Source organism: Gymnoscopelus microlampas (assembly GCF_963454915.1).
Source record: "Gymnoscopelus microlampas genome assembly, chromosome: 9".
Lineage (NCBI taxonomy): Eukaryota > Metazoa > Chordata > Actinopteri > Myctophiformes > Myctophidae > Gymnoscopelus > Gymnoscopelus microlampas.
This window is the reverse complement of record NC_139946.1, coordinates 9,477,012-9,499,426: the sequence shown is the minus strand read 5'-3', so window position 1 is coordinate 9,499,426 and position 22,415 is coordinate 9,477,012. Positions and strand designations below refer to the sequence as shown.

The following is a 22,415-nucleotide window of genomic DNA, read 5'->3' as shown; positions in this document are numbered from 1 at the left end:
TGATAAAGGCAATGTGAGAAAAAACCCTGGTGTTTGTCAGATACATACGCCTCTTTGTAGAGCACCATGAAGCCCAGCAGATCTCTGTAGTCTGGAGGCCAGAAGGGTTCCCACTTCACCATGATCTTATCTGACAGAGTCCTGATCTGGGTGAAATTAAGCCGCTTATTCTCACCTGGCAGAAAAGGGACAGAGAGAATTTTAGGTTGAGGCATAATCCTTGTAGATAAAAAAAGGAAAGAAATTGTTACAATTAAGCAATCATCTGTCCAGCAGCCATCTCAAAATCAAGGTGTCTCTTACAGGAGGCCAGGTCACCGTTGGTACGGACAGCGATGTCACTCTTAAGGTTACGCTCCCTGGTTCCCGTCACAGCCTCCATCTTGCGGATCTCGGTCATGCAGAGCTTGGAGTTGGAGTGGAAGAACATGCGGCCGGTCTTGATGGTCAGGTTGTGCTTGGACCAATCCCACAGCTGACGCAAGTTCTGGTTGTCCAACGCATAGAAGGCGTAGACACTGAGAGAGAGAGAGAGAGAGAGAGAGAGAGAGAGAGCGAGAGAATGAGAGGGGGGGATCAATAGATCCAACCGAGGAAGCCTGTGGAGAGGGCTGATGCAGGATAACCTTGGGCAACAACGACTGCCCGGGTGATAATCAATATACATGTTACACTGTGATATTTTAAATTTACCTACATATGTATTACACCCTTTGTCATACACTGCCTACCGACATTCGTTAGATATCACCTTGATGAACAGTATACTGTAAATCTATTCGTCAATTACAACTCAAACACAGTTTCCCATCAAAAAGAACAAAGCAGCCGAGGTTGAGAGGAGAGGAGAGGACTTACTCTTGCTCCAGCTGCTCTCCTTTGATGACACGTAGCTTGCGGAGGAAGGAGAGGGAGACCAGGGCGTAGGCTCTGCGGATGGTCAGGTAGCCTGTGATCTCTTCCAGCTGCCCCAAGTTAGCCTCCAGCTCAGCTGCTATATTATCTACAAGGAAAGTGAGATAAGTGGTCAGACAGACAGATTAGTGTCCTCAAGACAGCGGGAGAGAAAGAGAAAGGTAGACAACCACTTGGTTGTCTGTCTGTAGCGGGAGACAGATAAGAGGTCAGACAGACAGCCTATGAAGACGAAGGAATACAGTTGTACAGAGAGATGGGTGGACAAAAAGGTTGACTAACAGTGGGACAGCACAACAGACAAACACAGACACACAGGCTGAGAAATATGAGCTATAGATTACGCCGTAATATTAATACAGGGGTAATTAACATACAGTATTTCATCATTCAAACATCTGTTTTGACAAAATAACCCGACATGGGCATGATAAGCAAAATGAGAGAGAGAAAGAAAGGTCTACAGAGACATCAAGTATCTCTGGAGATGAGGCCTAGAGCAGACATTAAAGCCTGGTTCATGATTCCTTTTGCCCAGTTGCACGTGAGCTTTTGCTGGCTTACAAATTCTCCATTTTGAAATATTCCCACTGAACAAGACCTTTTCATTCAGCCAATCACCCAGGCCAATCCACAAATGGAGATCTGTCTAGTTTCAGGTGATGGTGCCGTGTGAGACCAGGCGGGCGAGCCATGAACCAGGCTGAAGGAACGGTGGTACTCACTCCCCCCTCGAATCTTGATGATCATGTTGCCGTTGAGGACGGTGCACCCTCTCAGTTCCTGGGCAGAGTTCACCGAGTCCACGGTCTTGTTCCCCACACACAGCTTAGGACACAAGCCTGCACACGGTGAACACTCCAACCTGTACAAAGACACACATACGCACATTAAAATCAAAGCCCTGAAATGAACACCTACTGAAAGCAGGTGAGAGCAAGTGTGTGTGTGTGTGTGTGTGTGTGTGTGTGTGTGTGTGTGTGTGTGTGTGTGTGTGTGTGTGTGTGTGTGTGTGAGAGAGAGAGAGAGAGAGAGAGTTTAAGTGTGTGTGCATAGTTGGCACGCTTATGCTTAATTTATACTCCAGTGTATATAGTCACTCGCCAAAAAGAACCGATCTACAAGCTCACAATGCGTTGCATATCGTTGTGAGCACGTAGAGTGGCTACTTTCGAAATCCAACTCCATCAAACGACAAAGTATAAATCACGCTTTATCTAGAACACTTTACAACTGAGTGAACAACTTATGGGTTTGGTGTCCTGACTGAAGACGCAGGGAGACGATACAAATGTGCAATTGACGGACATATAGTGGCTGTTGAGAGCATCCTTATGTCCATTTGATAAACAGGGACACTAGATGCATTCCTGCTAACCTGTCAGACAGACTACAACGCTCATAACAACTTACCATAATGCACTCCTCTGACTGTTGTTTATTTGCATTCCTACATAACAAGCTAAGTGCCATGAGACATTGGCAGGTCACTAAGGTCTCTGGGCGATGCTTTAAGTGGAATTGAACCACAAAATGGGGTTAGACATACTGTATAACATAGTGAAAGTGGCTGCTGAATTGCGTAATGTACATACCATTATGGGGGGGGGGGGGGGGCAACAAATAAATAAAAGATCAAATAATAAACTTCCTGCCCTGAACCCATATGAAATGGAGAAGGACGGAATGTGAAAGAGACTGGAATGTGAAGGAGACTGGAATGTGAATGTGATGTGTTGGCGTGGCGCGGCGTGGATCAGGACACAGCATGACACGCCCTTATGAAATAACAAGACACATCTTTTCTGGGGAATGCAAACAGTAAACATCTGTCTGGGACGTGAAATGGAATAAATCACATCCACTCACACGTGTGCACACATACTGTACACAAGCAAACGCACATACAGAGACTAAATCCCTGTGGCTCCATGTCTAGACAAAATCTACCCCAAAAGGCAGATGGACATAACACGGATGACCTGCTTTTCGAAAATGATGCAACTTCAGAAAGTTTAACATTTGTGCTTGTATTTTGATGAATCATTAAAGAAGGAATTAGCTGGGGCTACAGCGATAGCCGTACAGTTAAGGCGCATACCACATGGACTCTAAAGCCTGACAGTGAGTCCCCGGTTCGATTCCTGGTCGGCCAGACCATTTGCTGCATGTCACTTGCCTATTCTCTCTTTGTGTTTCCTGTCTCTCTCCACTGAACCTGTCAAATAAAGGCTCAGAAAAGCCCCCCGCCCGCCAAAGATAAAAATAAATAGATGAATACATTTTGAATGAAATAAAATAAAATTGATCAGCCATAGGATTATTGGGCCAAATGAAACAGGACCGTGGAATCTCGATTTGGGCAGACGGATTCATAGGGGAGGATCTGCATAATTCTCCCAATTAATCTGATAAATCCTGTAATTAATCCATTGGCTTTTAGAAGCGTAATTAGATTATGTAATCTGTCCTCCAAGGCTGAAGCTCCTTCCTTTTTTCTTTTCTTTTTTTTTACGAATACACACAGTCACATGCTCTGCTTCACTTAGTTCTGTTCTTCATGCAACACAGACATGCACAAAGAAATGCACACGCACAGAGCCCAATCAGACACAACAAAACAACATGGCTGGAACCCCAGCTGCAGTCCCTAAAGGGCCTTGCTCTGTTTCACTCACTCTCTCTCTCAGAGCACACTCTGTGGCGTCCTCTTCCTGCAAAACACAGACACACGAGCGCGCACACACATGCACACACTGCACTGCATGGCCTTGATAGCGTTGCCTTTCAGGAATTCATTCACAAAAGCCAGGACCAGTGTAGCGAGCAGGCCAGAGACACACCACAGAGAAAAGGGACCCACCACTTCATTCACAAATGAGCAGCAATCTGTGTTTTTTTCCCCCCCTCAAGCCCTCTCCAAAGAACATAATCCCTCTCTTTAATTCCACTTCTAGCCTTGACATCCCTAACCACACAGATCTGGTTTAGACATAAGCTAAAAGGACCGTCGGTCCGTCTGTCGGTCGCCACCACAGCCAGAGACAGCTCCAAGCCCCCCCCCCCACAAAAAAAACCCTCCCACTTCTCCCCAACCCACACTCAGCCATCAAACTAACTATCTAACTATCTCAACTAACTATCTCACACTGAGCCACCCCCCCCCCCCCCAACCTTCCCAATGCCCCACAAACTGTTTTCTGTGGACAATATCAGCAATGTGGATAGAGTAGAGCAGAGTGGGGGAGAGTAGAGCAGAGTGGGGGAGAGTAGAGTAGAGTGGGGGAGAGTAGAGCAGAGTGGGGGAGAGTAGAGCAGAGTGGGGGAGAGTAGAGCAGAGTGGGGGAGAGTAGAGTAGGGGAGCTGTGTGTAGAGGAGTGGAGTGGATTCAAGGTGGAGGGGGGAGGAGGAGGAGGAAGAGGAGGAGGGGTGGACTGAGGACAAGCCGACAGAGTTGCCTCAAAATGTCCCGATTCCTGGAAAAACAGATCTGCTAATGTGGGGCGGTGGGGTGAGGCGGGGGTCGAGGGGGAGGATGTTAAAGAAATCCAATCAGGCTTCCAAAACTCAGGGGTAAGGAGACAATGGCATCAAAAGGCAGCCTTAACAGCCACCTGTTTAAAGCAGCCCCTGAGCTGTGGGCAGGGCTAACAAAAGCAGCTATTGTTCACTACAGGGGCCACCAGAGCACTGCATGGGCTCCTCGTTCACTAGCTCACCCTGTATTAATAATGCTGTGTTTATGCTGCCCTTATTATAACCTCCCCTTAGTGACTCAATACACACACACACACACACACATACAGGCACGCACCAACACAAACACACAATTACAACAAACTGATGTTGACGAGTTTCTGTTTGAAATCCCTACTCACTTCCTCTACAAACACACGCGTGCACGAGTACACACACACAAACACACACGCGTGTGTGCGCACGCTGTCTCCCTGCCCCCTCAACAGTCCCAGGGGAGCCGTTTTGGTCCTTGGCTGGCCTCTCTCCTACTATCTACCACGATGCTAACAAATGACCCATTACACTGCCGGCCGCTCCAAGCTTCCATCGTATTAAGCCCTTAATACTACATATCAGTCCCCCACCCCAACGACTTCTGTCTGAGTGGAAACAGTCTGTAATGAACGCTCCAAAACAACAAAAATAAAGGAAAAAAAGACAGGAGGATAGTCCCCGTCTCTCTGTCTCATTCTCTCTCTCCCCCACATGGAAAATCATAAATTCAGCTTCTCAAAATGTAATGCTCTAGTTCCGTGGTTCTCAACCTTTCCTGGATCAGGGCCCACTTGTAAAATCTCGAAAGTCTTCACAGCCCACCCATCTGACCACTTAACAAGGCAGCCGATTGTGTTAAGTGGTCAGACGGGCGGGCCGCGTGCATTTTCGGAGCATGTTTATTTTTATGATTGGTCAATCAATTGTGAATGAATGAACGTCATATCATCGTGAAAATCTTAAGTGTTTTGCAAATTATTTGGGGGGGGGCCCTCTTGCAATATCCTCACGGCCCACCAGTGGGTCCCGGCCCACAGGTTGAGAACCACTGCAGTGTAGGAAGAGAGAAATGTTTTGAGCCGTTGTATTGAAAAACACAGACAGACAAACAGCCTGGGTCCAGCTCTTAAAGGGACAGTGTTTATCTGTCCGGCTGAACTCTGTGACTCTGGCTCCGGGGTCTGCTAGAACCATCTAGAACACGCAGGCCACAGCTGACGCTTTGGTTTGGTCCAGGGCCCGGCGGAACCAGACCAAACACACACACACACACACACACACACACACACACACACACACGTCCACACAAATATCGCTGTGTTGCTTGAGCCTCCAGGAAAGACGAACGAATTCCGTCATGGATGTTAGTAAAGGCCGAATGCCTAGAGAGCACATTTAGCTGTCTGTAAAAACCCGAGAACGAGACAGAGATAGAGAGAAAAACAGAGAGAGGGTAAAAGGCACAGAGGAGGAGGAGGAGGAGGAGGGAGAGTGCAGACTGCCTATAGCCTGCGCATGGGTGTCGCGCACAGAAAATAACCGATCTACAAGCTAACTGCAATGCATTGTTCGTTTGTAGATCGGCTACTTTTGGTGCATTACACCAGCACGCAACTAATTATAAATCAGGCATAAGGAAGGAGATTGTTTTATTTCTATTCTGTTTAGGTGAATATCTGCATAGCCAATGCACAGACAATGTGATGCGAACCTCTGGGTCTCCTGTCCTTTCTACTGTTCTCCTGCACTCCCAACACCTAGTTCATTTCCATCCAAGTGCGTGTGGGTGTGTGTGTGTGTGTGTGTGTGTGTGTGTGTGTGTGTGTTTGTCCGTCTGGCTGTCTGGATGGGTGATTTGTGTGTCTGAGTGTAGCTGCTGCCAGCTAAGCCACTATGATGACGTTTTCTCCTACTGAAACCAAACCAACACACACACACACAACACAGTCAGGCCGTGATGTTGCAACTGCAGCAGAATCCTAATGGAAAAGAACTTTCTGGTATATCACATAATACACGTGTACACGTGCGTGCACACACACATATATACAAATGCACACACGCAGCTTCTGCCTCATGCCTTGGGGTGTATGACTGAGCCTTTAAGCAATGTTCCTCACTGCCTAAGCACCTGATAATCCCTGTAGGCTGGCACCATGCAAGGGAAAGTCACCCCCCCCCCCCCGCCCCCCAGGCGAGCGAACACACACACACACACACACACACACACACACACACACACACACACACACACACACACACACACACACACACACACACACACACACACACACACACACACACACACACACGTCATTTTGGATCAAATGTCCTTAGTTCTGTTCCTATTGGGTATACAGGGGACTTTTAATCTGTTTTAATATGGGGTGTAAGAAATGAAGAACTGCCCTCTCGCTCTGTGTGTTTTGTGTGTGTTATTTACCTAATAAATAGATCTATTTATACCTCTCCCTATCTGGACATAGTGGACATTTCCCCTCGGACTGCACCTGGAAAAAGCAACACAGCCAAACACCTTCCCGAGGCCAGAGTAATGTAGTCACAAACACGTTCCACACACACACACACACACACACACACACACACACACACACACACACACACACACACACACACACACACACACACACACACACACACACACACACACACACACACACACACACACACACACACACACACACACACTAACTAACACACAAGTATACCAGAAACACACAAACACCATCAATCATCCGGCAACCTGTGGCTTTTGGCCTAGCAGACATCTCTAGCACACAACCTGCTGCTATTAGCTCAAACTCAGAAAAACACCTCTGTATCCATCTCTTCCTACATGCCTTCTCCTCTTCCCTCCTGCTCCCTATGCTCTTGTTTCCTCCCTCCTGACACGTTCATCACATCTCGATACGTAACATCACGTTGCGAAACATGCCGTTGCATTCCACAACTGTATTTTGGGTTATTTATTGAAACGCAGCAAGGCAAGAGCCAGTTTATTGACAGAGCTTACAAGTTGGGTGTTATGCGCCTAATTAGACACCTTGCGAGGTCTGTAGAGGGGAGTAGCACGGCTAGGTTTATGTTGTTCTATGATGTCCCACACATCATCTGCACAACAAGTGAGCACATTTTGGTGACACACCTGTTAGAAGTCGTACTCCAGCTGTAACCTGGTCGTCGTGCGCCACGAAATGTTAACACTCACTGGAGAGCTAAGAGCATGGATTACTATTTTCTAAAAAGAACACTTATGGAATTTGAATGCTGGAGATGTACAGTATAACCCATTTACACCTGAGGCCGATTCTACAAATGCCTTCTAAATCAGTAGTTGTCAAACCTTTTTTATTCATAATGGAGACTTCATGACACTACAATTCATCAGCACTAGATGTGCACCGTGCCAGTGAGGCAGTGACACTTAAAATGTTAGTATGTGGATTAAATCCACGACTTTGTTAAGTCTGTAGCATACATGGACCAGACTTTGCTGTGATTCATGCGCACGAAAATAATACAATAGCGGAGGACCTCAAAATACGTCCACCAGGGCATCGTGGCTGCTTGTACCTAGCATGTACATATTGGCATTACACCGTTTCACATCGACATGCACTCGCCTGAATTGCCGTTTCATTTGTTCTGTCTTGAGACTTGGCAAATGTCATTACAAATGAAACGACTGATTAGCAATTTACCATGAATAGGACAGTACAAAGTATTGCTATATAATGAGAGAACACGACTGCATTTGTCAAATAAACTGGTGGAAAATAGTGCTCTTACTGGCTCTTAAATGGCCAGAGTTGGAAATTGATCGAAACAGTGTTGAAACGGTTAAGCCAAGTCACTATGAAATGGACTATGAAAAGGCTGTGGACTGACTGTCTGCACAGTGTAGTGTATGTGCCCTGTACTTATAGACTCTGTCAGCGCCTTTAGCGCTGTTAAGTGTCATTTTCTCAACAAACCGCGCACAAGGTTGTGGTTTCAAATCGTATGTCATGACTTAGAACGGCTATGGCCACCAGGCAGACTAGCAGTTCCACTCTGACGGTCCATTCAAAGCGGGCGCGTCCGATGGGGATAATTGATCGTTACTTTTAGCCAAATACATTGAAATGTTGCTCAACATTTTTAAATGTGCACTCACAATGCACTTATTTGTGCATGGTGGCTCTGGAATCAATGTATAGCACTACAGACTGGCAAAAGATTTAACTTCATTTAACTCCTTCATTCTACTGTCCTGTTCAGGTACAATCACATTACTTCACAGCACACATTTCATTATTCTGGCATGACAGGTTGCGTACTTGGGATATTTCAGAAATTATACTTTTTTTTTTTTTTTTTTTTGAAGACTTCTCTTTTTACAAGTAAATGCTCAGTAAGTGAGAATGAATAGTTGGTTATAAATTATTTTGAATTTGTTTTGTGTGTGTGTGTGTGTGTGTCTACTCGTGCGTGCGTGCGTGAACGTTCATCCCAAATCATGTTCCGTTAATCTGCTAGGCAACTATGATTTCCAAACCTTGCCAACCACAGCAAAAATATACCAAACTGTTCCCATCCTGTGTGTCTGTATGCTAGCAGGTTGCTCAGAAGAGCACCTGGGGACAAGGTCACAGGTCACACAAGGTCACCTCTCCCACACAGCAGGTATTTTCCTCCCTTCACATGCAATTAGTTCTGTTATGTATTTGGCTGCGGATCCCGAATCTGAAGAGATTTTGTGGTTCGCTGTCGGGTGGAAAGCTCATTTTTGGGGGTTTTTCTGCCTTCATTTATAGGTATAGTGGAGAAGGACAGATCTTCGGGATCGGGACTCGAACCCGTGATGCACTGTCTACAGGCTACATTGGAACCTCAAGATCAGCAGTCCCGGCCACTTTCCCAGAAATTTTAAACAAGAACAAATGACATAAATGTCAATTATGACTGTGATAACAGTCTGAAAACAGGGTGGTCCCAGGCCGGCCGGAGAGCGACGGACAGATTCGTCCGTTGGATGCGCCTCAGCGTCAGCCCGGATCCAATGAGTGTCCCCGTATGACCCACCGTTCGGGAGTTATCGCTGTTTCTTACAGTAGGTAAAATCATGTATATAGTATATACAGCACAACTGCAGATGTACTGTATATAAATACAGATGTTTTGCCCTTTCAGTGTGTCTATTGCCATACAGTATACACCTCATGTCTTCTCTGTGAAGTCTACCTGCTTTCTGGAGGAAAAGAGGTTGGAGGCTAGACTTTCCATAGTGGACCCCCCCCCCCCCCCCTCACATTTAGTCCTTTTTTGTTTGATCGACTTCCAAACACCGCCATCTGTTGCGCGTAATGTTATTGTGAGTGTTTAGTGTTCACATGACACCTGTGATGATGATGATGAGGTCACGGGGTATTGTTGCGGGTGACAGTTACATCTAAGATCATGTAATGAAAGTCACTATCAACAATGTGGCCATGTTGATGCTGGTGTCATTGTAGGATTAAGCCCTTAAGCCCTATATACTTTGCCGTATGATGAACAGTGAAAATAGCAGTATGACGAATAGTGAAAGTAGCATAACCTCTACAAGGTCACAACACATAGCGTTGCAACACATTGTGAGCTTGTAGATATGTTTGACATTTCTGAAAAGTTTTGCCTATAATGACATGCTCAAAATAGGGACATGATATTGAACGTAGCAGCTATACCCATGCACCAATGGCCTGGCCGGGTACTGTTGTGTATTGTGTGTGAAGGTTACTGTTTGTATGAGTGCGAGTGCGTGTGTGTGTGTGTGTGTGTGTGTGTGTGTGTGTGTGTGCGTGTGCGTGTGTGTGTGTGTGTGTGTGAGAGAGCGAGCCGGAGTCAGACATACGTGGTGGAGTTGATGGTTGTATATCCAGAGGGACACTCGGGTATACAGGCTCCATTGTGGATGACGTACTCATGGCACGCTGGCTGTGGCTGTGGCAACCTTTTGCTGGTCTTGCACTCGTTGTGGAGCTCCTACAGAGAACAACATTACAGTCAGACAGAGGACAGAGTCATGGACACACAGAGACAGAGGCTGTGTTTGATTATATCACAGAGTGAAGGAAAGATTTGACGTGACATTAAATGACATATTGGCCTCTTAAGTTTAAGGGGCGGTAAGCAGTAATGCTTTGGCAGCGCAATGTTATTGTTTCAGAAGTTTAAGAGTCGGTGCAACTGGCATGAAAAGACTAAAGAGGTGCGTAGAAGTGAGTCAAGAGAAAACACTGTGCCGAGTGCTTGTCAGCCGAAGTGCCCGTTTACTGTCCTCAAACAAGAGGCCATAACCATACAAATGATATGAAAAATGACTTGGTGGGCAGGAGGCTGGAACCCTGAATGTGAATGACCAGGGCAATGTGGATCAAAAGGCCTGGCTCCTGATCAATACATCTTAGCCTTGATTCCCCACCTGTTCAACCAGTTGACCCAGTACAGCTGTGTCTTTACCATCAAGTATGTCTGTGTGCATTAAAATGTCCTCTTTTTTGTAATGTCTTTTTGAACGTATGTTTTGTTGTTCGAAAAATAAAGACAAAGTTTAAAAAAAATAATAATAATAATAATTTGAACAAGATACCAGGGTTGTGGCTATTTTGGAGTGGGGACTATGGGGCGGGGGGGTGGGAGGGGTAACATACAATATTTCTTGAATGCTTTTGTTTTATTGACCTGTATGTAAAAACAGAAAATACCAATAAAGAAACCTTGAACAAAAAAATATATAATTTGCCATAACTTCATCAACCCCCCTAGTACTGACCTGGCAGAAGCCAAAGTTGACACAGCGCCAACCCCTGTAGACGTAGTATCCTGGAGGGCACCTCTCCACACAGCTGTCTCCATGCTGTAGGTTCCTGCAGGCCACACAGCTACTGGCGTTCCCAACCTCTCCGCACCCGCCCAGACACTGGTCATGGCAGCAATGGCCCTGGAGGGAACACGCTCCATGCTTGCAGTTCTCTGTGCACACTGGAAGAAGACAGAGAGAGAGAGCGAAGGGGTGTTAGAAAAAAGTGGTTTGGATAAGAGTGCACGTCCACAGCACAGTTGCTATATCATTCCATTCAAACCCATTGAAAGTCAGTATCTATCAAAGAAAACAAGGTTCACATCACAAACTAAATGTTGCATCCATTCTGGGTCTGGCTGAGTCGAGTGGGAACTGGGAAGGTACAGTAACTGAGGCTGACTCAAAGTCAACTACACTTCTCCCAAACGTTTTTACAGTACTCAACTAAACTAAACTAAACTAAACAGCCTCACAGCACAGAATGGGACAGAAGGCAGGGCTAGGGGCCTGTCCATTCTGGTCTCTCAGTCTCTCTGCCCCCCTTCACCTCTCTATAAAGGAACGTAATGCATCACACAAAACATAACAGGAAGGGGTGGGCAGAGAGACATCTCAGGGACAAAATGACCAGAGTGACGACTCACAACGGATCTGAGAGCAATGAGGGCAAACTGAAGAGGAGAACTGGATTGTATATTAAAGAGGAAAGCAGGGAAGAGCAGCAAGAAAAGTTGTTTTTTGAGCTAAGTGGTTAAGGAAAAAACTAAATCTGAATTTGACAAAAACATCTCTATAAAACATAATAGCATACAACATAATAGAATACAACATAATAAAATACATAGAGCTATAATTGTAAAACAAGTCAACCGATAAACAAAACAGACCAACTTTATTAAGCTGACCAAAGCAAAACTTCTGAATATAGTCTATGCAATTTCTTAAAGGCCTTGTACAGTAGGTTAACCACCATTAACGACCTACAATTACCTAAGGATCAAACACTTATCACCTTGATAGGGGGCCAAAACAGACTTGGATATCCACCGGATAATAGGCTACTCTTTGTCACATACCTAGCCTTGTGCTGATTGGTCAGCTGCTAAATCAGCCCTAGGGCTGTGTCACTACACGCTGAACACCACAAATTCACCATGTCAAACTCGGTCAAACACAGTTGCTGCGGAAGATGTGGTCAAATTCATCCACTGGAGTTTATCTGGGCACAAAAGAACCGAAATACAGAGCAGAAAACGGCAACCCTGAACGGTTCACAGAATGGCTGGGTAATGGCAAGGCCAGCAACCAGCAGCACCAACCGGGTTTTCAGTCAGCACCCTCCCCATACTGTTGGGGAATCCCAGCAGGATTTTGTTTGCTGGAGCAGCTCCTCATTGAAACTAAGGCTACTCTATTTATTCCATTTAAGTGTTAATCAAATGCCATTTTCTCATCGTCGTTGTTTAGGCCATGGGAAGGCATGGCTATATCCATGTCGTAGACGAGGGCTGATACGCCGGCCCTCAGTTAGATAACTTCACGCCCGAATGATAATCTTTACCCTGACCTTTTTCCTGACTGGACTGACTGACCAGACAGCCCAACTAGCTGGCCAGCAGGGAGCAGGATGGGAAATGAGTCAGGCCATCAGCCAAATGCTGGCCAACTGGTGTGTTTGTCTTTCTGTAACCGGTACAAATCTTCTAATCCGACTGTCTGGTATATTAGAGGTGTGACCTCTAATACTGTGATTGCTCCCAACCTTCAATTAAAATAAGTCTGTTAATTATTTTACTTTCTAACAAGCCATACTTTAATCCACATGACCAGACACAGATTTAAAGTTCAGAGACAGAATATTGGAATGTAGTCCAACTTAGACTCCCTGTTGGCCTTCCTGTCTGTGACCCTTGAAATAACCATTCTCTGGCACCATGCCCCTCATTACACTGTCAGCTTAGACAGTATCACACAGAGAGAGCACCACCTCTACTATGCTAGAGTAGAGGTGTAATGAACGTGCAAATTATATTTAATACTGACCACCAGTCATTTCCAATTCACAAGAGGCCATACTGTATATTTAGAAAGGTGTTTAAGACAGCTTCTTAAACAATGTATCATTCATTACATACCCAGAACATAAGCTTTATTGCAAAAACGTATTATCAAATGTTATTTTATTCAAACGCACTAACACAATGAAACAAGGTTACCAGGTATCATAACTTTCAATGCAACTGCAATGTTTGGCCGAGTAACATGCAATTGCAATATGATGCAGCATTAGGCCTGGGGGGAATTTGCACAGATGTGTTAACAGAACTATAGTGTAATATGACTATTATACTGAACTGGTGGCTATACTAATTACGTTCATGTGATTCTCTACACTTTCTCAACATCACTACTGCGTTCCACGTGGCAAATCCCACCCATCTATTAGTCTGAGCAGGCTAAAAACCAGTGGCAAGAATTATTACTAATACTATTTCGACCCTTCCATTCATTGATAGATGGATTTAAGGGCATTGCTGCTGCAGACTTGCATGGCAATTACTTCAAAGCTAATCTCTAAACAAATCAAATCAAGCAAATTAAGCTGTTGTCACTGAGCTACGGAGAAGAGTAAGAGAGAGAAAACCGAGAGAAAACCTTGGGAAGAAGAGAGTGCATCTGAATGCACCACTTAAACCTTAAACCCCAGCATCCATATTCTGGGGAAATAGCAGATCTACACGCGTTGTAAGCTTGTAGATCGGCTATTTTCAAGATAAATAACGTAGAGCGAAAACAGAAAAACTTATGGGGTTTAAGTGAGTTGAGCAGTGCGTGCCAGCCTTCAAGGGATACCACCTCTGTGAGGGCATCACATGGGGACTCACTGCCAGAGAAACAACTAGGACCCCTCTCCCCTGAACAGGAGAGCTGCCTATCGCGCTGCCTGAGCAAAAAGTAGACAGGACAGACAGGGCCATGGCCGGGGGAGGGGGGGGAAGAGGGGGAGAGAAGGAGGCTGAAGGAAATGAAAGAGCGATGAAGAAAGGGAGGACAGGGGTGAAACACTCGACAAGAGAGAGGGAACAGCTAATGCAGAAAAAACACCACCTCCGACCTTATACGACGGTTCACGCAGGGGTCTCTCTCTCTCTCTCTCGCTCTCTCCTGATTGTTCCAATACATTTTCTTTACTCCGAGCAGCACCTCCCCTCACAATCACACAGTCTCCCTACCGTGCGCAGATACACACAAATATGCACTTACACAGCGCACACACTGAAAAATGCATAGCTCTGTTGTCTGTTCCTCTCCAGCCCCCAGCCCCCCCTCCTCCTCTCCCCTCCCCTCCCTGCTGTCTGCCGTATGTGTGTGTGTGTGTGTGTGTGTGTGTGTGTGTGTGTGTGTGTGTGTGTGTGTGTGTGTGTGTGTGTGTGTGTGTGTAGGTTGGGTGTGTGTGTGTGTGTGTGTGTGTGTGTGTGTGTGTGTGTGTATGTGTGTGTGTACATGCTGTGACCACGCCGTCACATAACAAGAACAGAGAACAGAGCTGAGACAGAGCCCTGATCCCCCTCCCGTTTGGGATCCGTGCCGGAGCTTTGCGCCAGCCCCAGATCCACCCTCAGCCTCAGCCAATGTGTTTGCTGGCTGGGGAAGGCAGCCATTCAATGGCCTCCTCCATGTCGGGGAAGAGAGACGCCCAGGGTTAACCCTGGCTGCGCCGGGGCAGACAGGGGGCAGACACAGCCCAGGAGCCAAGGAAGCTGCTACTACTTCCACTACTGCTGTTGCCGTTGCCGTTTTGGATGAATTATAGTCCACACTGGGTCATATAGCCATGGAAATGAAGGAGCATGGTGCTAGCTACCTTGGTAACTAGCTGTGTGTGAGTAACATATGATGCTCAACTCCATAAAAAAAAAAAACATGTTCAATTCCAAATCATTTTTAATTTATAATGACAAAGAGATTATATATATATAAATATATTTATATATATATTATAGACAAATTGCTGTTGGCTCTTATTCTGTTTAATCTTTCGCAGTTCTTACAAGGCTTTTTGTTTGTATGTTTACTCCTCTCCCTCCCGTGTCTCTGAGCATTCTCAGCAGGCAGTGACTCCTACTGTAGCACAGCACTTGTGTTGTTGCTACTGCTGCAGCATTATTCCCCATTCTGCTCACGCTGGAGCTGGGCTACGCTACACTAGCTAGCGCCCCTGCCAAAACACGCTACAGTCAGTTCACTTATTCATTCATCTGCTCCACCTCCTCATCTCTCCGTCATTCCTCCTGCTCTCCTCTCTCTCTCTCTCTCGCCTCAGTCAGCCTTGCACCACTATCTGTCCATCTATCCATCTGCCTCCCTGCCTTGCTTTTCTAGGCCAGTGCCCCTCCCACTTTCATTCATACAACGCCTTGTTTTGTTTTCATGCTGTGTGGAGAGAGGGGGGTGGAGGGCGGGAGGGAAACGGATGGATGGTGCGATGAAATCACCCGCCCGCTTCCACAACAAGAGCAGAAAGGAGGAAGTAGTATCCTGGACTGCTCTCACACACACACACAAACACATACACACGTGTGCACACACACACACACACACACACACACACACACACACACACACACACACACACACACCTTATATGAGTCAATAACCCACTAGCTGCTTCCCAAAACACATCGGGTTCCAGTATGGATTTTAAATGCAAGCCTGATCAAAGGTGTCTCGTGTTTACCTTTCATTTGGCCACAGTAGTAAAAAAAAATCCTGGCTGCTTGGTCCCCAGGGAAGGAACAGCAAGGGAGCCAATAGGATGCAGCCACACACGGCAACACTTCCTGCTCTTACACATAAAACCTCCCCTTTAATTGGCACTGCTGTCTATGGGCAAAACACTGGGAACAATAACAAACACGTTTTTTTACCCCAGAGCCATTTACTCAGGAACACGCACACGTTGATGCGCCCTCTTGCGCTCTCTCTCACACACACACACACACACACACACACACACACACACACACACACACACTTCACGTTTACTATATTTGGCCACCGTGGGAGTTCTGAGCTTCAAAAGCTTTACTATAAATGCTTCTAGAGATCTGATGCAAGACATTCACCAGCCTGAGACAGCAGAGAGAGAGAGAGAGAGAGAGAGAGAGAGAGAGAGAGAGAGAGAGAGAGAGAGAGAGAGAGAGAGAGAGAGAGAGAACTGAGCTGTAAACAAAAACAGACAGATTCCTGGGAGGGAGAGGGATGGAGGAAGAGTGAGGATCATACCTCAAGAAGAGAGGGAAGGGGGCTGCAAGGGGCAGAAGGCGAAGGAGTTCCTACAAAATGTTCTCTTTGAAAATGCAGTATTCTTTTTTCATTGGCATTCATGATGCGTGCGCTGATCACAGCTGGCCAACAGGACAGCCCCATAACGATGTGCGCTGGTCGCAGCTCAATAGGACAGCCTCATAACGAGGTGAACTGGCCAGTGACTGTAGCAAGACTTTGCTGTGTGACGATGTTGTGTCTTAAGGCCTGGAAAAAATGATCCAATTCATTTTCGATGTTGCCTTGCGTGGAGATATACGTAGAATGATGTGTACACGGGGAGTCCTTTTCACTATGTCTAACAGCCACTCCCTTGCTAGGTTATTGACACACAGATAAAGAGCAGCCATTATGCAAGCAAGCCTCCAAACACAGGCAGCAGGAGAACCTGAGCAGTGTGTGTGTGTGTGTGTGTGTGTGTGTGTGTGTGTGTGTGTGTGTGTGTGTGTGTGTGTGTGTGTGTGTGTGTGTATGTGCGTGCGTGCGTGCGTGCGTGCGTGCGTGCGTGCGTGCGTGCGTGCGTGCGTGCGTGCGTGCGCCTGTGTTTGTGAAGCCAAGCAAAAACAGAGGTGGAGACAGAAAGAGGGGAAGAGTGTGCGTGAATTAGGGGTGCAACAGTTAATCGATTTAATCAAATTAATCGATTATAAAAAATAATCAATATTAATAAAACAATAATATAATAGTTTTTGCAAAATTTGCCTATCTACAAGCTCACAACGCATCGCAATTTGACATGTTGTGAGCTTGTAGATTATCTACTTTGCATAATGATTTAGTCAATTATAAAAAATCACTTAAACAAAAACGAAAGCACGCACATCCACTCAATAAAGTGCCAGATGCAGGGCAGAAGACAAAATCCCAGAACAGTAATGTCCGCACACTGGATCATGCTTCAAAATGTTTGTTTATAGTCATTAGCTTCCACCATAAGACATGACATTTTGAGCCTCAACGGCTCTTCATCAGATATGCTGACATGCTTTTCAATTATTCGATTAATCGCAAAACTAAATTAGATAATAAAATAATAAATATAATAAAATAGGTATATGTGCACGAGCGTGCTCCTGCTGTGAATGAGGTTGTTTTATTGTGGAGACGAGTAGAGGCACACCTCCAGCCCGGAGCCAGTTGACTTGATGACAATGAAGGGATGGGAGAAGTACTAACAGCCTGCAGCAAAACATCCTAAACACCATCTCTTCTGCCATCACAACACACACACACACACGCACACGCACACACCTCTGAGTCCGAGCAGAGTATAGCTCATTGATTAGTGGAGCTACTGGGCTCTTCTTATGCCTTGCTTAAGTTCTTCATTCTCACCAGTTCTGCGGTTTGTTGGCAGAAAAGAGAATATGTGAAAAATGACATGGATCCTCCCATCATCACTGGCGAACGACATGCAAAAACATATGTTTCCATTTATCTCAGTGACAATCTAAATATATGGTGCTTGGATGGGAAGTGGTGTGTGTGTGTGTGTGTGTGTGTGTGTGTGTGTGTGTGTGTGTGTGTGTGTGTGTGTGTGTGTGTGTGTGTGTGTGTGTGTGTGTGTGTGTGTGTGTGTGTGTGTGTGTGTGTGTGTGTGTGTGTGTGTGTGACCTCCTCGTACTAGCCTGTCTGTCCTGCTTATCTTTCTGTCAAACATGAATGAGACCCAGAAGTGCATCATAAAGTAAAACCATAAGGGGGGTCAGATTTTCTTCATTTTGAAAAAAAAATGGAGATGAGGACCACTCCTAGCAACAAGCAACAAACTGTGACACACTAACACAGAAACGTATTTAACTACTTGGCAACAAGGCAACAACCATGTCAAGGCAACTACACAGTCAAATCCTCTGTGTTAAATTAGTCATGTGTAACACTGAGAGTGTATGCATGTGACCAACATGTGTATACTCTCAGAGTTAAATCAACACTCGATATATATTTACAATGTACTGGCCAAAAGCTTCCCCTGTATAACTCCTCTGAGCATCGATGACGTCATAGAGCGAGCTGTCCTGTCACTGTGTGGTATGATGTCACCATATAGAACTGTTCTGTCACTGTGTGGTATGATGTCATCATAGAACTGTTCTGTCACTGTGTGGTATGATGTCATCATAGAACTGTTCTGTCACTGTGTGGTATGATGTCATCATAGAACTGTTCTGTCACTGTGTGGTATGATGTCATCATAGAACTGTTCTGTCACTGTGTGGGAAATCCCAGTGAAAGGAGAGACGAGGATTCCAGCAATCACCATCTCATCATCTCCTCTCATTCTATCAGATCTATTTCTATAAACCAGATGAGCTCAACTGTCACCAACACAATGATGGGCCTGACGCTCTGTGGTGTCTTTTTACAGTGTGTGTGTGTGTGTGTGTGTGTGTGTGTGTGTGTGTGTGTGTGTGTGTGTGTGTGTGTGTGTGTGTGTGTGTGTGTGTGGCTGTGAATGACTCACACACTGACACTCAAATCCTCAACAGTAAATGTTTGGACAAGACATTTTATCTTGTATCTTAGGGGCAACCTCCGTATGGTGCGCAAACACATGTAATACGTCTGTATGAGTTACTGTGCCACAACTCTCCTGCTCTGTTCCATGACACCTGGTCACAGTGACCTAATCAAGTATGTTCCCATGCACAACACACACACACACACACACACACACACACACACAGTAACCTGTGGTCAATGTGATAGTACAGCACCTGCCATATACTGTGCTTTTTCTTCTTTTTTTCCTGCCACATGATGAACACATACACAAACGCTGTCCAAACAAATGCATACAAGGATGTGTGTGTGTGTTAGCCTGGTTCCAGACGAATCTGCCTTTGCAAAATTGCATGCACTTTAGCCCTCGGCAGATTAGGTCTGGCCCCCCTCCATAGAGATTTAAATTCTCTCCCTCCGCAGTTGTGCGGAGCCAACCAGGGCCCAGTATCCAAATGTGGGCGGGCTTATCACCTTATTTGGAGCAATGACGTACAAGGAAGCACTGCTCTGATTGGTTCGTTCAAGGAAGCACTGCTCTGATTGGTTTAGGTCTAACCAATAGAGTCCGTTTGGATCTTTTTGTAACCGCCCCTTGGAAGAAAATCTACCGTTGATAGGGACCAGACTAATATCCACGCAGTGTGTCGTGTGATATTGTCTGGCTACGCGAGGCTATGTGTGTGTATGTGTGTGTAGTCATACTCCTGCTATAGTACATAGTACAGAGAACAAACTTGTACAGAATTGACTTATCAGCAAAAGGTCCTCGCTGGGAATGATGGCAACCTATACCAGATAGAGACAGACCAGATTTATCAGCCAGACCGATGTCCGTGTTGTGATCTTGCAGATTGGCCATTTTGGAATTTCTTTTATCTAAAAAGCGATTTATAATTTTTATTAATTAGTTTGCTAATAAGTAAATTGTTCTCAAATAGAAAATCTGACAAAATATCGGTCTAAACATTGATAATTGGTTTCCCAAATGGGTCAGGACCCATGTTTGGGTCACGGATCAATTTTTATGGGTTGCGAGTAAATGTCCCCCTTTTTTTGTTTCCTACATTTAGAAAATGTATAATATATGTTATTTGAAAATATTTTTTAAAGTTTAAACAAAAGGAATCACAACTTTTCATCAATTAAAGACAATTCCAGCATTCTTCAAAATATTTCATAAATAAAATTAAAACATCTCATTTTATTTATAAATCAATAAAAAATGTTTAAGAAGTAGTGAAAATAGCAGATCTACCAGCTCACGCGACGCGTTGTGAGCTTGTAGATCTGCTATTTTGCCTAGCTTGGGTCCCGGGCAAACGTCTAATTTCTCTTTTCGGTTCTCTTTTTTCATTGGACTCAAAAATGCTGCGCCAGTCGGGCTCCAACCTATACGATCTGAACAGAAGTGTTCCCATTCTGTGTGTGTCCTGTTGGCTAAATGATGCTGGTTTTATTGGGTTACTGGAAGTTGGACTGGCCTGAAAAAGACCAGAGCTAGAAACACAAAAGCAAACAGACATGAACACACAAACACAGAGGACATACGTAAACACACAGTTATATACACCTGCACGCGCACACACACACACACACACACACACACACACACACACACACACACACACACACACACACACACACACACACACACACACACACACACACACACACACACACACACACACACACACACACACACACACACACACACACACACACACACACACACACACACACACACACACACACAAAAGGTCATGGAAGGCTGTAGACATCATAGACATGGCAAATGGTAGAAAATGGCAATGACCTCCTGACTCGATTTGGTTCGATTCTAAGCGATAACCTACACTAGGATTCAAATAGCTGATTGTGATATTTCTCTATCTCACGAACCCCTTCCTGTTATCCCCACAGCTTCATATGTGTCCCCACAATCTTCCCATATCGAGCAGACATATGTGGTTACCAGTTAACAACACCAATATAAGGTAAGAAATACACTGGAGAGGCAGGGAGGAACAATTAAACAGCTAGTGGAGTACACACAATCAATTTATAGACCTCCTCCAAAGTACTGTATATTCAGATTGCGTCTGAAACAACTGCCTCTTTTGTTGGCCTATTCTGTTGGAACGCTACTGTCAACAGACTGTAAAATTGTCAGAATTAATAGCTCTGTAATGCTAATGGCTATAAAGTGACCTGCAGCATTGTAAAGCAATTAGCTGTATCCACTTTAGATGGCCCATATACACCAAATCTGTTCCCCTCTGTTCACTGATGATTTCCATAAAAAGGATGGGGGAAATAATTATATATATATATATATATATATATATATATATATAGGTATATTGTGATATAAATATAAAAAAAAAAGTGCTTCACAAGCGTGGCTCTGCAAATAAACACTAAAATAAACACTAAATAAGTAATCAGTGTAAGAACATCATGTGACCCACCTACTCGCTTGTACACACAGACACACACACACACACACACAAAGGGCATAACAAACAAGTCTCCTCCCTCGTTCCTCTGTCTGTCCATTCATTGATTTCCCCGTCTGTCTTCCTGTGTACTGGCCCGGGCAACACGTGTGGGGCCCAGCCTGTCGCCATGGAGATCAGTCCAGACACAGACAGCAGTAATTAGCAGCCCCTCTAACGACCCATCTTTCTATAACATTCCCTCCTGGTCATAATTTTACCTAATATTCTTTGATGTCTCTCCCTTTTCCTCAAGATTCTCCGCCGTTCACCCCCCCCCCCCCCCCCCTTCCTTAGCTCTTACACATGCATCCTCCCTGACACCATGCGTCTTGGCCCTCCAGTCCATCTCCTGCCCCCTCCTCCAATGACTCTGGTCCATCCCAGGCATTTAGCGTCTAGCCGCAGGTGACTGATCTGCTCCTGCAGAAAGCCACAGCCACTAGATCTCATTACAGACGCTGGGGACGGGGCCAAAATCAATACTTCCCCACCGATGGGCCACCTCTCCACCTCCTCATCCGCCTCATCCGCCTCTCCTCCTCGTGCCTCCTCGTCTGCCCTCCCAACACGCGCGGTCCTCCTTCCTCATCCTCCCTCATGCACACGTTTTCGTTCCTCCATTTTCCTTCGCACCACTCCAACATCCTTCTTCCCATCCCCTCCATCTTTCCTCTCCTCCTCCTTGCTGCGCCACATGTTTCATTTTGTCACAGTGCCACCAGCCGCAGCCCTTGCTGCTGGCTGCACTTTTCCTGACACCCAAACACACCCACACACACACACACAAACAAAACAAGGCCGTATGCACC

At 45.4% G+C, this 22,415-nt stretch overlaps 1 protein-coding gene across 1 annotated transcript in view; it reads right to left on the bottom strand.

The window, feature by feature from the left end:
• The window catches only part of insrb (insulin receptor b), a 109,840-nt gene that overhangs the window by 27,051 nt on the left and 60,374 nt on the right, over positions 1 to 22,415 (bottom strand). Inside the window, exons 3-8 of the mRNA XM_084065738.1 lie at positions 11,246 to 11,454; positions 10,325 to 10,455; positions 1,641 to 1,780; positions 859 to 1,003; positions 304 to 518; positions 49 to 175 (exon numbers count right to left, since the gene is read on the bottom strand). Coding sequence (XP_083921864.1) covers positions 49 to 175; positions 304 to 518; positions 859 to 1,003; positions 1,641 to 1,780; positions 10,325 to 10,455; positions 11,246 to 11,454 — 967 coding nt within the window. The remainder of the gene's footprint in view (positions 1 to 48; positions 176 to 303; positions 519 to 858; positions 1,004 to 1,640; positions 1,781 to 10,324; positions 10,456 to 11,245; positions 11,455 to 22,415) is intronic.